The 17,167-nt window shown below is 46.3% G+C and overlaps 1 protein-coding gene across 1 annotated transcript in view; it reads right to left on the reverse strand.

The window, feature by feature from the left end:
• Window positions 1–10,802: 10,802 nt before the first annotated feature.
• Window positions 10,803–17,167, reverse strand: part of SNX19 (sorting nexin 19) — a 57,779-nt gene continuing 51,414 nt past the window's right edge. Inside the window, exon 9 of the mRNA XM_023645149.2 lies at window positions 10,803–11,086. Coding sequence (XP_023500917.1) covers window positions 11,053–11,086 — 34 coding nt within the window. The 3' untranslated portion in view covers window positions 10,803–11,052. The remainder of the gene's footprint in view (window positions 11,087–17,167) is intronic.

Below are 17,167 nucleotides of genomic sequence, written 5' to 3' on the forward strand. Positions count from 1 at the left end.
CAAGCCAAGCATGGACCCTCCTGGGTGCAGGCTGCACAGGTAAGCACACCTGTATTGTTTTGTTTCTGAATGACTGGACTTGGCAGAGTGCAAACAGAAAGGAACTTTATTTTTCCTCCACTTTGTGTAAAACTTTTTCAATTCCTTCTTCCTTCCTGCAGGTCTTAGAGAATATTCTAGTCATTTTCAGATATTAACAAGTCCAGAGCAGTCTTTTATCAAACTCCAAACTCTCTTTTGATGCTGACCTTTGCCCTCCCCTGCCAAGGCCTGGTTGGGGCTGGGAGCCTGCAGAGACCTGTTTCTCCTCTTCGTCCTCCTCGCTGGTCTCCCTGTCCCTTCTCCGTCTTCATGTTGCCAAAGGCAGTTGGCAGAAAAGGTCTTCCTTACTTGGTGGGTACAGATGTGATGTGGCACGAGTGCCCACTCTGTTGAGATCCCATGTGCTGCCTCTTTCTCTCGTGGGCACGTTGCTGGTTCCTCTGAGCCCTTCCCACTGAGGACTTCAACTGCAGTTTTCTAGCAGTGCCTCCCTTGGCTGGTTGCTCGTGACATTCTCCCAGCCCTTGGCTGCTGGTTCACCTCAGCCTCCTTCTGCCGGGGTCACCCACCCTTTGGGTGCACCCCCACTTTAGTGGCTCCCTCAGGTAGAGAGCGCTGTAAGCTATTTCATAGCTGGGCTCTCCCTTGGGATCCATATTTGGACCTTGGGAAAAGTGTATGCTTGTTCTGTCTTTGGTATAGCTCACTTCAAGGCACCTTTCTCTTCATGTTGACGACACAGCCCTCTCCCACCCTGAGCCATAGCCTCTCTCCTTCAGACTTTCTGCCAAATGTGAGTCAGATACCAGCTCCACAATCTGCCCTAATTCCAAGGGACATATGTCAACCCACTGGGAAGTTCTGTAAAGCTCATCTCAGTTGGCCTAAGCAGTGGGGAATTAGGAGGGCACTTCAGCCCACAACTGTTTTTTCTAGAGAAACATCACCATTTATTGCTGCCTCCTAATGGATTCTCAATCTTTTCTACCATCTGGAGATGGGTGACAGGCTAATGCAAGCAGAAAAAATTCTTGGCCTAGCACCTTTCTTCAAATCTGGGGTGTTGATACCTCTTGTACACAGTGTAGGGTTTAACAGAAACTGAGACAATAAGAGAAAGTCCCGCTTTACCCTCCGGTTACCAAGTTACATACTCTGTGGCCTTTGAGGATAACACCTCTTGGGCTGAACCTCTGTGTCCCCCGCAAATCCCTTTGCTGAAGCCTCAACCCCAGTGTGACTGTATTTGGAGTCAGGGCTTTTATAAAGGTAATTAAGGTCAAATGCCATCATAAGGGAGGGGCCCTCATCTGCTAGTTTTAGTGTCTTATGGGAAGAGACTAGAGAGCTCGCTGTCTCTCTGCCATGTGAGGATACAGCCAGAAGGGGCATCTGCAAGCCAGGAAGAGAGCTCTCACCAGGAACACAATCAGCCAGCACTTGGATCTTGGACTTCCAGCCTCCAGAACTGGAAGGAAATAAGTGACTGTTGCTAAAGCTGCCTGTCTGTGGTGTTCCATTCTGGCAGCCCGAGCTGGCTAAGACCGCGACTCCTCACCTTCCTGAGTGCTCCTTGTTAGTTTGGGCATCTTCCGTTCCTTTAGCCTCTCCCAGCAGATCAGAATCTGTCTGCTCACCTCCCTGAATGGCTCCAGTTTGTTCACATGGTGTAGTCACATCTCCCCCAGGACTGTGCTCTAGCCGAGGTGAAAATTGTGTTGCATCACCTCCCCCTTGAAACCTTCTTTAATTGCTCATAAAATGTAAATATGTGATAGTAGATAAAGGAGAGCTATGAAGATGGGCTGGGCGCAGAAGCAGGTAACTGGGCTTGCCCTCTTGTTGCGGTTATTCAGATGGTGGTTTTCCTCTTTTGCTGAGGTTGTGTGGTAATATTTGTGTAAATTTGATGCGATGTGACCACATCCAGCATTCAGGGTGGTGCCCAGGTCTCAATATGCTATAACAGGGGGATCTGATGGGCTGAGGGGAAACAGGTTTCTCAGCCCCTGAACCCAGAGGCTGTAGCTCTGTGTGTGTTTCCTGAAAGTGCATTGACTCTATTGGCTTAAATCTGTCCTGCTGACTCATTCATTTATCATCTCATTTTCTCTCAATGCTACCTTTTCTAATTCTCAATGCTACCCCCCTTTTTTTTTTTTGGTAAGGAAGATTGGCCCTGAGCTAACATCTGTTTCCAATCTTCCTCTTTTTGCTGGAGGAAGATTGTTGCTGAACTAACATCTGTGCCAATCTTGCTCTGAGATAACGTGTGGTGGACCCAAACTGAGGAACATTCTGTAAAATAACTGACCAGAATTCTTCAAAAGTGTCAAACTTGTGAAAGACAAAGAAAGACTGAGGAACTGTCTCATAGATTGGAGCAGACTAAGGAGGCATGTCGCCTAAATGCAGTGTGGAATCCTGGGCGAGACAAAAGACGTTAGTGGGTCTGATTCTGACACCAACTCTGATGTATGTGTTTTTTCCACACCACCAAGGAGTTAACTCAATCCTGACAGTATCTACCTGGAGAGAGCATCAGATCCCACAGGTGAAGGGCTCAGTCCTACAAGACTGACTCCTCCCCACCTTCAGATGCCAATCACAAATCCAGGTTGTCACCTGTGCTCCTGACAGGGGGGCTTAGATCTGAAGTTCCTGGGACGCTCTCCTTGGGTTCCATTGATTTGCTAGAGTTGCTCGCAGAACCCAGAGAAACATTTACTTACAGTTAGTTCTATGCTGGATACTTTACGAAAGGATATAACTCAGATGGAAGAGATGCACAGGGCAGGGTGTGTGTGAAAGGGCACGGAGCTTCCATGCTCTCTCTTAGAGCAGCACTCTCCCAGCATCTCCACGTGTTCACCAAGCCAGAAGCTCTCCTAAGCCCATCCTTTTCCATTGCTACAGAGGTTCATTACATAGGCATGATTAATTCAATCATTGGCCACTGGGGATTGAACTCAATCTCCAGCCCCTCTCCCTTCCCAGGAGGTGGTGGTGGGGAGACTGAAAGTTCCAAGCCTCTAGTCACATGGTTGGTTCCCCTGTCACCCAGCCCCATCCTTAGGTTACATAGGGGCTTCCCGCCCCGCGCCCCCCCCCCCCCCGCCCTCTCCACCCCCCCCAAGAAAGGCAACTCATTAACATGACAAAAGACACCTTTATCACTTTCCTCAGAGGAAATGTCAAGGGTTTGGGGACCTCTGTGCTAGGAATAACCAAATAAATATATATTTCGTATTATAAATCATAATATAACCGTGGAAAAATTGATGAAATTGAAATAAGGTCTGTAGATTAGTTAAGAGTATTGGATTAATGATATTATCCTGGTTTCAATAATTTTATTATGACTTTTAATTTTTTTTAAAAGTATGATTTTTGGTGAGGAAGATTGGCCCTGAGCTAACATCGGTTGCCAATCTTCCTCTTTTTTTTCCCTCCCCAAAGCCCCAGTACATAGTTGTATATCCTAGTTCTTCCTAGAACTAGAAGTATATCCTTCTGATTCTTCTATGTGGGATGCTGCCGCAGCATGGCTTGGTGAGCGGTATGTAGGTCCACGCCTAGGATCTGAACTGGTGAACCCCAGGCTGCTGAAGCGGAGCACATGAACTTAACTGCTATGCCACCAGGCCGGCCCCCATACTATGATTTTATAAGATATTAATACAAGGGGAAGCTGAACGAAGGATATATGGGAACTTTGTATTATTTTCGCAATTTTCTTTCAGTCTATCATTATTTCAAACAAAAAGTTTAAAAAATACATTTAATGAATACCTGTCCTGTGCCATTCTCTGGGCTGGGGAGACAGTAGTGAACAAGACACAGACCCTGCCCTCAGAAGCTTAGAGCTTGGTCTGCAGAAGGACAAGGAAACCTGCATTTCTAGTAGAGACTTGAGTTAAGACAGGTGTATGCACACAATACAACAAAGAGCATGTAAGGGGGCAGAGAAAGCGGAAGTGACATCCAACCTAAACCCCAAAGATTAGGTAAGACCTGTACAAATAAAAGGAGGGAAGACTGATCTGTCACTGTGGAAGACACACCTGGGGAGTCACCGAGGCAAAGAGGACGAACTGTGCAAAAGCATTTCCTTTGGAGAAATGAAGTCCTGAGGACGCTGGAGGCAGGAAGGGTGGGTGTGTGTTTGGCCTTTATGGCAGTGACATTGAGAGTGGAGCAGTAAGCAGGACCAATTCATGAGTGGCCTTCTAAAGCCCTGCTGAGGCTTTGGGAATGGGAACCCATGAAAGGTTTCAAACAGGGTTTAGAAGTGAGATTGAAGATTTAGTAAAGGCGCTCTGGCAGCGGAGCGGCTGATCGACTAGAAGAGGCAAGACCAGAGTCAGAGAAACTAGAAAAGACTGAGAAGTCATCCAGTGAGAGGACAGCGGCCTGAGTGGGCGTAGAGATCAGCAAATGATTCAGTATCTTTGTGACTTCCATTTCTCTTCTCGGAAGAGGAAAGGAATTAATGTGAGTGCCTACTATGAGTTGAGTTCTATGCTGGGTACTTTACTCACATCATTCACTTCTGTTCCTATAAAAAGCAAATGTGGGGGCCGGGCCTGGCGTAGTGGTTAAGTTCGCACACTCCGCTTCAGCGGCCTGGGGTTCGTAGGTTCAGATCCTGGGCACAGACCTAGCACGGCTCATCAAGCTGTGGCGCCATCCCACATAAAATAGAGGAAGATTGGCACAGATGTTAGCTCAGTGACAATCTTCCTCAAAGAGAAAAGAAAGCGAATGTGAGTGGTACAGTCGTCCTTATCTTATTTGAGGTAACTGGAGGGTTTATGAAGTTCAGCGGTGGACCCGGTCATAGAAGAGTGCACGACAGAAATGAGATTTAGCCTGGGTTGAGATGACTGCAGAGCTCATCCTTCTTTATGGGAAACATCACATGGAATCTGATATACTATCAATCCTGCCAGCTTCATGTCACTGGCAAACTGTCACGTGTAAGATTTACAACCTAAAGAAAACTTGTCTCCTCTAGTACCCCTTTTGGGGGTCAACCATGCTACTAACACACAAAGAGCAGGTCCCTGTCACTCCTCTGGAATGCCTGTTTACCTGGCACTGTGCTCGGCACATACAAGCAGAAAGTTTGTTCTGCCCCTTTCACATATTGTTCCAGTTAGGGATTTATTGAATGACTTTAAATTATTTCTTATTCATATTTGTGATACAGTTATTCTTTTTCACACTCATCTGTGCTTCATGTTCAACTTAGTCTGGGTTCAAAGTATTTCACAAGACGGTATTTCACTTGGATGATAAATTAAAGAGACCAAAAGGCAGGAACATGCAAAACAAATTAGGCCTCAAATTATACAATTTCGTGTCACGGTTAAGTCTACGAAGACATTCTTGTGTTGTCTCTCCTCTCTGCTTGAGGTCATCATAACATTTTGGTTTCTTAAGTGAGGTTCTGGAGAATTATTCACAAGACGGCTCTCTTTGAGTTCTGATGACTCACCTTCCCTACCCACAAAGAAAGCCCTCTTTCCCTCTGATCATTGAAGCCTCCCCTCCAGGCCACACCTTTTTCCAGATCTTTTCATTACTCATACTTCCGTAGGTCCACACCTCTCTCTCTCCACAAAGGTGCCCACCACGCCTCACACCCTCCGCCTTCCACTGACTCTCAGAAAGGAACACACACCTCTCTCAGCACAGTTTAGATCCAAGCTTCGGGAATCCACTTAGCTCCCAGAGCCCATGATGGATACAGTTGCAGGTAATTTGGATTCTGTCCAGCACGGCAACAATTCCGGTCAACTTAGTCTTCATGAGAAGATGGGACCCTGTCCTTCCCCAACCCCAACTGCAAGCAAACAATAACAACAAATTCTACATGGGTTCTCTTGGGACAAAGCCAGTTATAAAGAGAATGCCCTGGTGGACATTTTAATCCTCATAAGTGAGGTATTTATCACCCAGAAGTACAGCCATCCTACGTCGCCACGTTCTTTGGGTTATCTCAGCAAGACCCCAACGCTGAGGTGACTGTTAGTTCATGGGCCAGTCATTTGGGTGCACGACAAAATAAGATTTGATACAACAGTCTGGGCAGGTCCTAGGCAAGAGGAGAAATCTGTTTTAACCCTCCAAAAATCGACTTTTAATGGTACAAACATTAGGTACCAGGTCGGCAGTAGGTGGGCAATTTTGTGCGGGAGGCTCCCACCTTCGGAGCATTCCCGTTGTTGTCCTCATGCGATGTAGACCTTCAGAGTTTCCTCTCACCTCCGTGTGGTTTGGTACAGGTGGGGATATCACAAGGAACTTTGATGTTTAGCAGGGAGTAAAGTATGGTTTTCTCAAAATTTCTTTGTTCTTTTGTTCCATCATTCATATAATCAGTGAACATTTGTTGACTTGGATACCAGGCATTCAAATGGAGGTGAGAGTCGTGCCTCTCAGTAGTTTAGACTTCATCAGAGGGAAACACATTTTAGCAGTAAACAAATAATCACAGTACACTTTATTACACGCAACTGTTGAGTTACATAACAGGTGCCACAGAGACGAGCACGTTCTGCTCAAGGGATCGTGGACAGCTTCCTGGAGATTGACTGATTGATCTATGTTTTGTGAGGAAGGTTGTCGCTGAGCTGGCATCTGTGCCCATCTTCCTCTATTTTGTATGTGGGACGCTGCCACAGCACAGCTTGACGAGTGCTGCTAGGTCTGTGCCTGCGAGCTGAATCTGTGAACCCCAGGCTGCCAAAGCGGAGCACTTGAACTTAACCACTACACCACTGGGCCGGCCACTGGAGATTTTTTTAAAGTAGCAGTTTGACACATTCACCAAGAGATAAGGTGAGAGGCGAGGCATGAGAGGAGGGTATCTTAGGCAGAGGTAGGGTGATCAGCCATCCTGGCTTACCTGGGACTGAGGGGTTTCCCAGCATGCCAGACTTTCACTGCTAAAACCAACACGGTCCCAAGCAAACCGCGAAGATCCATCACTATGGGAGGGGGAAAGAGATCCTCTTTTCCTTTTATCCTCTGCTCTTTCCCTCTGACTTCCTCCTCCTCCCCAGTCTTCATCTCTTTCTTCTTACAGAGGAGCCCATCTGATCCAGAGAATTTTGTTCCTGGGTTCTGGAAGCAGTGATGCTACAACTAGCCAAAGAGGCATTAAGCAAGTCCATTTAGACTCTCCCGAGGGAAACATCGGACAGTATAATAATAATAATAATAATAAAATAATAATAACAATGATACTCTACAATGATACAATAATAACGATGATACTATTTGCTTTCTTCAGAAGCACTCTAAGTGCTTCACCTTAGTAGCTAATCCCGTATGGTGTGGAGGTGCGATTATATCCAGCCCCGTAGTTTATTTTCAAAACCCATCAGCCACAAGAATTCAGTGTGGTCACAGTATTTATAGTGGCTCTTTTTCAGTGTCTGATTCGCTACCTCTTCCTCTTAACGAATCTTAGTGTTGGTGGAAATACATTTATACCCTCCCTCTTTTAAGAACTAAGTATGGAGTCAATGAAACAGAGGGTCTCTTTAGTCCCAACCCCCCATTTTCATATTTACAAAAACACGTCTCTCTATTGTATTTTCAGATGAACTTTTCCATCTTTTCACCTATCAAACCACATAAACAATAGAGTTTTGGGCAGATGAAGAATGCAGCCACTCAGAAGTTTCAAAAGTTGTGCCAAAGCATATAACGAGTCTATGGTGGAGCTCAGCTTTGGCCTCCAATAACTCTCACAGCAAACAGCTGACCCATTATCCTCGGCAGGAGTGACTATTTCCTATTGAGAAACAGAAGGGCGTGGGATCAGCTGGGCTGCCTGTAGGTCCTTGAGAGCAGAGGCTTGAGGGCTGGATTCATGGGGGCCTCGAGCACAGGCCTGGCACGAATGAGTCCTCACCAAGTAACTGTTGACGTACTGATGAGTCTGCAAGGAGAAAGAGTCAAACTAAAGACCAAGGTTTCTAACTCTTCAACAAGCAAACCATGAGCAGGGAGAATGCTGTCAACAGAGCTTCCCTTTTTAGACCAACAGTTTTTATAACAATTTTCCCAGGATCCCGGTGCCTTCTTGACTCCGCAACACTGTGGTGCCCTCACGAAGCTTCCGTTTTCCAGGAAACAGAAGGTATTCCCATTTTCCTATTCCTTATTTATTCAGTAAAGATTTGGGGAGAGAGTAGATAAAAGTTATGAGTTCTAGCATCAAATACACTTCGGTTCCACTCCTGGCTCTGTCACTTACTAGCTGTGTAATCTTGGGAAAATTGTTTAATAACTAACTCAGAGCCTCTTCTTTATCTGTAAAATAATGACAACACGGACTACCTCAAAAGAGTACTACACAGAAACTGGGGGCTTGGGGGGTCCTCTGTTCATCACAGCCACTCAGGAACCAGGCGGAGGGAGCAGCTACCACCTCCAAGGTTGCCAGTTGGCTGAGCCAAAAGGAAAAGAGAGCTCTGAAGGGTCTCTCATTAGCACTTTAAATGGGCAACAGGCCCACTTACATCTGACTGGCTAGAACTGGTCACATAGTGCCACCCACAACAAAGGGTCTGGGAAGTATAATTCCCATGGATGACAGGAAGGCAGGGAGCTGGAAATATCTGGCAATTAGTGCAATGGATAAAGCACCAAGCACTAGGTACCTAGCATGTCCTAAGTGCTTCATCCATGTTACTTGGATTTTGGATCTGTTATATATAAAATATTGTACATGTATTGTTTTAGTATATTCAGAAGTGTTAATGGCTGATAGTTAATGTATTATGTTTTCCTTTTTGGAAGTAACTACAGTTTAATAGAAGATTCTCGGAGACATGATGTTAAATCTCAAGGAAGGAATCTTGCCAGTAACTCATGGTAGAAAGATTCCGAAGGTTTCCCGGAGGAGGCAGGCTCTGGCCTGGCTCTGGACACTGGGGAGGATCTCAGTAACATGCAGGCACGGTGATGGCTTTCGGCACATGGCAGAGAGCACTGCGCTCTTTCCTTCGGGCCTGGGAATTTATTTACCATTTGCTCATTTATTGATTTATTCATTTACTTATTCATCAAACGTTTACTGAATGCTTATATGTGCCAGGTAATGGCGAGGTGTCATTGAAGAAAGCAAAGACGCTGCCTTCGTGGACTTGGCATTTTAGTAGAGCAGACACTAAACCACCACAACCAGAATGAGCACATGTATAGCAAGGAGACGGTGGCAACTGTCATCTGTGCATGAAGCAGAGGGAGGGGCTGCCGAGCGGGGAGGGTGTTGCTACTTTATTTGGGTGTCAGAAAAGGAACTGAGGGAACAGGCTCTGTGGACATCTAGGAGAAAACATTCCAGACAGAGGGGCCAGCAAGGGCCCAGGCTCTGAGGGGAGAACCTTCCGGGCCTCCATGAGGAAAGAGCAAGATGGTGGGGGGAATGGGCGCTAGGAACTGGGTATCGGGGCTTCAGTTCTGGTTCTGGCACTGATTTGTGCTGACTCTTGGAGCTGGCAAGACAGCAACATGGTTGTGAGGATGGGTTGGAGCTAGACTGCCTGGGTTTGAGCCCTAGCTCTACCCCTTAGTAACTAGATGAGCTGGGCAAACTACTTGACCTCTCGAAGCTTCCATGCCCCCCTCTGAAAATCCCTCTTTGGGAGATTAAATGAGTTTGGAGCACCAAAGTGAGGCCCTGACACGCTGTGAGCCCAATTTGATGTTAGCTATTTCTATTAAAGCAAGTTGTTTCCCTCTGTGGGGTTCAGTACCATCATCCACAGATTGTGAACTTCGGAGAGATGGTCTCTAGGCTCTCAACTCAAAGATTCTTTGGAAATCTGATGCTAATTTACATGTTATTCTGCGGACCATTTGCATGTCCTTGGTTCCATTCTCAGGAACTGCTAATTTTTTTTAATAGCCTGCCTCCGTCACAGTCCTCTTGCTGCATTTAGCTTCTTTCCAGAGATGTCAAGTATGAGGTCCTTCATTTGTCTTTGCTAGACTTCCACTTCTCCCTGCTCCACTGGTGGCTTTATTCTTTCCGGGAACTTTGCGCAGCACTTCAGGACACTTAGTTGATTAAAAACATTCTCTCCATAAGCTTCAGTACTCTGGCGAGGGATCTCTGCAGCAGGAACTTTAAAAAATGAAACTTCAGGCTTTTTTCTGTTTGGAGACCAAGTCTCTGGGAAGGATGCCATTTTAACTAAGGGTACACCAAGTCACAGACACTCACAGATGGCCCTCCCTGCAACATCACCCCGGATGCCAACAAAGCATCGTATGGCCCACCGAATTACTGCCCTGGCCATGCTGCCCCGTACAGTAGGACATGTGAAAACCTCTGATTTCTCTAGAACTCATGGCGTACTGTATGCTCCATCAATGTCAATGCCGGTGACCAACTGGCACTCATATTGGAAGGTCAGGGGGTTTTAGAACAAAAATTGAAACCAGCAATTGGGTGTCTCTCTTTCTGTCAATGACCGCCTTGTGTGTGAGACATTCACCCCTATCTTTAGGCCTTCCAGGTCACCGAGTGGGTGAACGCACTGAGTACCAACGATGCTGGACTTGCCTTCCAAGCCCAGCGGCCAGGCCCGTAAGGACCCAGAGTGAAGCCGCCTGGTGAGGAGGAGAGATCAGAAAGCCCAGACGGGAGTGCCAGTGTCACTGCTTATGAACCGTGTGACCTGTCTCATGTTTCTCACCTATAAAATGTGATGTTTTGATGAATAAATGACAATACACACTTTTATAAATCCATTATTAGTTATCTTACATAAATAATGTGCATAAATATCTCGCTAAATATATGGTTGTTCTTCAATTTTAGATCTTAACAAGTCCGTATCCTAATGAGTTTATTGTATTTCTTGCTTAGGGAGGAAAAGAGAGAACAACAGTGCCTGGGGACCGCTCCTTGTCAAGGCGAAGCACAGCCTAGGGTGGATATCGTTCCAGCATCTCCCCAGTTCTTCTTCGCCCTCGCAGACTACTTTATTTAGCTCCAAGTGAGTGCAGATTTATGTACCTATAAATAAATACACACGTTAAGGACACCAGTGTTTTTGTAATGCTCCCTTTTTTAGAGCATGTTGACTACAAAGCCTGGAGAGGGACATCTGGACAAGGTCTGCAATCCCCACCCATTGGGCCCCTGTGTCTTCATCCAGGTCTGTTCTTACTACTGCACCCTCACAGGAGAGCCTCACTCACCCACCACGCTGTGTCTTACCTCGCTGCGCTTCTGCCTAGACTGCCCTTTCCCAAGCTTCTTTACCAACGTGACTCCTCCTCAGTTCTGAGACTCTGCCTAGACTCACCAAAAACCCCCATCAGACTGGGGGAAATCTCCTCGCGTGTGCATCTGAATGTGCCTGTCTCTACATATCCCTCTTCACTGTGACTTTCTGATCGTGCGTCTGCCCCTCCCTATCCTGCAGACAATGAGTTTGTCCAGGACTGAAGTTTTGTCTTTTTTATTCCTGAGTCCTAAGCCCACCTAGCACTACAAAATATGTTCTTAATTTATGTCGGTTGAGCACATGGAAGGTCAAAGAAGCTGTGGGGTAGAAAGAATAAGTGATTTCCTTGCAAAGTAGCAGTCCCAGAAAGAGAACTCAGGAATTCTGGTTCCTCACCTAGAGTTTTTCCATAGAAGAAGGCTAGCTGGAGCTTGATTTTGCTTCTCGGGGTGGGGATGCGATGTTTGGCTGGGACAGCGAAGCATCCTCTCCAGCGATCACCCTCTGCACGCAGCGGCGCTATCTGCCGCCCAGCGGGATGGTCACAGCCCACCCTAAGCCGGAGCCACTACCTTCTTGATAGTTAAGGCAACAGCGCCACCTCCTGGCCTCGATGCCACCTGTTGTGGCTTGACTTGGGAGGTCTTGGGCGCCCTCTTGTGGACTTTCAAAAGACCCAGCGCAAAAGCGACTTGGTTATAGCAATGTCACAGCTAACAATGATGCCCCCAGGGACATTTCCACCTTTGATGTTTGAGTCATATTGTGGACCTGTGCACTGGAACCAAATCTAGGCTTTATAACAACTTAGGATGCAGATGATCAGAGGCATATGATGTAATAAGTTGCCAGGCATAGGTGACATGGCATGCTCCCTGGTGACAAAAATGCCCAGAGAGCCCCTCTAAGTGGCACATACAGCAGTGAAAACGGTGGTAGGTGGTGAAGAAAGAATTGTGGAGAACGATGGAAAGGAATTGGGTAGCGAAAAGAAGTGGAAGGAAAGGAGGGGGATGCTCTTCTGACCCACACGCCCCTCCTCCAGAACTGAAGTCAACAACAAGGCCATTTAGGAACAGCAGGCAGGAGTGTAAAAAGCCCTTCCCCCAAAGGAGTCCTATGGCATTTCCAGTTACCCCTGTTTGAACTGTTCAGCGACATACCAGGCTCCTGAATCTTCCCTCGGCTCTGTCGTGTTATCGACAGTCATTGACAGCCCTCCAGGGCGCTCGCCCTCGGCTCCTGTGTCAGCCGTACAAGAATCTCAGTGTCTTGGGAATGCGAGAGCCCAACTTGAAATACACTTCCCTGAAAGGCTTATTTTGTTTGGGAAAAGTCTCATGCCAATCTGTCCTGCCAAGAAATTATTGCTGTTGAACTATTGGTTTTCATGGCTGTCAAACACAATCTTACAAAGAGAGCAAGGGGGCAGTCACTCTCAAGGGCCAACTCATAGAGAAGACTGTGACTGGGTGGGGTGGGACTTTCTTAGAACTCTCTGGAGAATTTTTTTAAAAAGAGGATCATCTAGAATGGCTGTTTGATGAACACTGACATCCACAGTGCAGCTGACCCATTCGCAGCAGCACTGAGTGGGGTCCACCCCATTTTCAATGACCCACAGTCAGTATTTCACAGGTACCCAGGGAGAAGGCCAAGTGAAGACCTGGAGCCCTGGCTACAGCTTAGTTTTGGGCATATGTTTGGATTTCCTCTTTATTCCAAATGCAGACAGTCCTGCTGGGTCCTGCCTAACACACAAAGGTTGGGAAGAATGAAGAAACAATGTCCCAATATTTGTACACATCTAGGCTACTGAAGGGATACTGGACAAAAGCAGAAAAGGCTTCCTCTTCAGTAATGATGCTCAAAACACGTGAGGCACAAAGAATTGAAATTTTATGCTACTGGCCTTTTCTCTTGTTTGTTTTGCTTTTGATTTTAATAAAAATTATTCTAATGCAAAACCAGTAGCAAATTGATAGCTCAGAGTCTGTTCAGATTAATTGTCACATCAGACCTTCTAGGAAGATTAGATCTTCTAGGAAGAAACTATTAGAAGTCGGAGATACTGATTTTCCAAGTGTTCATTCCATTCATTTTCTCTCTCTGGGACTCCGTTTCCTTCTCTGTACAGTTGGGGGTCAACCTACTTTCGAGGACCTTCATGGTTCTACTGCTCTTCAGTTCTTTGGAAGGAAGCCTAGTATCATCCCATAGTTGACTGCATGTCACATTACCGCCCATCATGGTCCTTACTTTACAGAGGAATGTTCATTTGCTCATTCATTTTCCCATGCCTTCATTCAACCAGTGGTGAGCACCCCCAATACTCCTGTCACTGCTGGAGACACCAGGACAAGCTGGGAATAAAGCAAGGTCTTGGTCCTCATGGAGCTTGCATTCTTATAGGGTTCACACAGAATAAAAAGTATAAATACATAGTGTAATGTGATCTAGTATAATATCAGTTAGTAATAACTGCTAGGATGAAAAATAAAGCAGGATATGGATTATAGGATAAGGAATGCTATTTTTTAGATAGGACAGTCACCTGAGAAGGTGGCATTTGGGCAGAGACAATGGAGTGAGAGAGTGAGCCACTGGATATTCAAGAAAGGACCATGCCAGGCAGAGGAAAGAGCAAGAGCAAAGGCCTGATGCACCATGCTCAGTGTGTTGGAAGGAGACTAGGAGACCGGGGACTTAGGGAATGAGTCTGTACCACTGGATTCCATCCTAAGTTTTGATGCTAAGTGTGATGGGAAGCCATTGCAGAGTCAGTATGTTGTTAACAGTCAGTGTTGTGAGCACGCTGCTAGGCACTGGGTGTACCCAGAGATAAAGTACAGCCTCTGCACTGAAGGACCCTTTAACCGAACGTGTGCTAATCCACATGTGTGATGGTGATGGTGGAAGGAGTCGTGTGACAAGGATCAAGTGCCCAGTGCAGACTTGTCCTGGAGGAGCTCCAGAGACTGGAGGCTGGGGCCTCAGACACCTCGCCCAGCAGGAGGATTCAAATCTGGACCTTGAAGAAAGGGCAAACTGAGCAGAGGAAGACTCCGCAGTCAAGGAAGGAGTGAGCAGAGGGGAAGATAGCAGTGGTCAGGACCTATTTGGAAAATGGCTTGGTTGTAACAAGTGTCTCATAGCAGAGCCCTAGGAAACACGTGGTAGAAACAGGCTAACCAAGGAGGCAAGGATGAGGCATGACCTCTCTTTCTAAGGCTGGATGAGAAAGTGCTTCTCTTCGTCCCCAAGATATTGCGTGAGCAAAATGTTTAGGACTCTGATGCTCTCTATTCCTCTAAGAAATGGTTAATGGTTTCTCCTTGGGACCTCATCCTCTCCAAGTGCCGAAAGGGATGGTTACCTCACAGGCCACCAGGCCCTCACCTGTGCTGTTGGTAAAGCCATCCTGCCCACAGGGGCCCAGCAAAGGAAGGATGGCAGCCTAGCACTACATTGAGCATGTCTTTTGTGGTGTGAATGGCTGCTCTGCATTCTGACCAAGCCCTCTAGATGCTCAAAGGCCTGTCCACCAGGGATCACCTGTCTGCAAACCAACATGACTTGTCCAAAAATGAGCCTATCTCCATCTCATCCTGTGTTTTCCTGTGTCTACTCCTGGGCAGGAAGATTTGCAAGACCTTAATTTACTAGGGCAGTGATTGGAGTCTGGGGCCTCAGACCGTCTGTCCACTGAGAAGTGTGGATGTGGAATACTCTCAGGGCCGGATTTTGAGCTGTGCCTGCCAGCAACACACTGGTGCCCGCCTGCTGCCACTGTCTATGAGATAATGTCTCTCCATTTTGGGATTGTGACATAGTTACAACAGACCTCAACGGCCAGTGCTCACATTCCAGGCCTGAGACCAGTGTGACAGCAGAGAAACCTGAGCCCGGAGGGGACATTCTCAGGCTCAAAAATCACAAACCCGACAGGGAAAGGCATTTGATCAGAAAACGACACCATTTGGGTTATTTTAATGTCCTGGATTTGAGCTGCCCTTTAAGTGGAGCCCCTTCTGTTGCAGGACTTTGGTGCCAAGTGACCCTGGCAGATGCCTTTCACTTGTTTTTTACTGTAGAACAAGGTCATGTCTGGTTTGAGGGCACTACAAAGGGTACAGACGGTGGGCAAGCGGGCAAGCCCCAGCTCAGGACTGTGTTTTCCATGCACACGATGTGAGGTCAGACAGTGGCACAGACCAGGTTCGGAGGCTTTGTGGCAGACGGCCTGGTGGGAGTGCAGGATGAACTTTCTCCCTCCCCAGTCCCTGTTCCTCCCCGCACAGATAGCTCCTGAAACTTCTACCCTTCTTCAGGCACTATGGTGTTGAATGCCATCCAGGCAAGTTCTTTGATCATCCTGAACTTGCACCTAAGAAGTAGGGACAATGTCAACCACTTGGAGAGCCCACTATATCAGCCCGTTAAACAATCAATCAATTCATGAATCAAGAACCATTTATGAACCTACCATTTACTGAGCATTTTGCTATGTGCAATGGAGAATACAAACCTACACACAACAAAGTCTGTCCTCTGAAGGAGTGCGTAATGAAGGTGCAAAAAACAAGGCTTATACTCAGGGACCCATAAACAAATGGCCAGATATTGAGTGGTTTGGCACTGATGATAATTGCAATAGGAAGGAAAAGAAGAGAGACTATTCCAGCAGACAAATAGCATGAGAAAAGGCCTCAAAGTAGTAAGAAGCATGCATCATCCTCAGCATTTTTCCCTCTGAAAACTGAAGGTAGAAGACCCTTTCCCCAGAAGAGTGGGAGAATCTGCCTTTAGGCTGTCTGTCATATTGGATGAGAGTGCTTGGTTTATAAATTTTAAAACTTAAGATGGATCAACTTAAGGTTGATACTCTGCTCAGAGCAATGGCAGCATGGTTTAATGGTGAAAGGACTACGCAGAGTTCCGGGACACCTTAGTTCTAGACCTAATGAACAGAAAGACTTTGGATGAGTTTTTCACTTAAACGTTGAAGATTAACACTGAAGACTCAGGTTCTAGTCTTGACTTGACTTTGTGAATGATAATGACCAACATTTATTATGCCTTTTGTGCTACAGCTTGTTCTAAGGATCCTAAAGATATTAACTCATTTAGCCCCTTCTCCCACACAATCTCTGTGAGGAGAGTACCATTATCATTCCCATTTAATGGATGAGGAAACTAAGGCACAGAGATTTGAAATCACTTACCCAAGGACAAGGAACTGACCAATGGCAGAGCTGGGATTCTAACCTGGTTGGCGCAGAGCCAATTTCTTTTTTCTTTTTTTTGAGGAAGATTAGCCCTGAGCTAACATCTGCTGCCAATTCTGCTCTTTTTGCTGAGGAAGACTGGCCCTGAGCTAACATCCATGCCCATGTTCCTCTACTTTATATGTGGGACGCCTACCACAGCATGACTTGACAAGCGGTGCCATGTCTGCACCCGGGATCCTAACCAGCAAACCCAGGGCCACCGACGCGGAACGTGTGAACTTAACCGCTGCACCACTGGGCCAGCCCCCAGAGCCAATTTCTTAATCCTGTGCTGTTGCCCCTTGAAAAAGTGGGCAAGTGATCTTGGGCAAGGTGCACACTCTCTGCATTTCAGTTTCCTCTTCAGTAAAATGAGGATACTAATAACGTCCCAAATTACCTTAAAAAGTGATTGTCAAGATCTAAATAAGATATTGGATATGAAATACTTTGTAACTTAGAAAGTCCTATGCTTTTGTAAAGTATTACATTCCTCGAGGGAATGATGGAAAGATAAAATGAGATGATTGATGGAAAATACTCTGGAAAATAAAAAATAAAAGTATATACTTTGATTATCAATACTACTATCATCCT

This window comes from Equus caballus, chromosome 7, assembly GCF_041296265.1.
Source record: "Equus caballus isolate H_3958 breed thoroughbred chromosome 7, TB-T2T, whole genome shotgun sequence".
In the NCBI taxonomy this organism is placed as follows: Eukaryota; Metazoa; Chordata; class Mammalia; order Perissodactyla; family Equidae; genus Equus; species Equus caballus.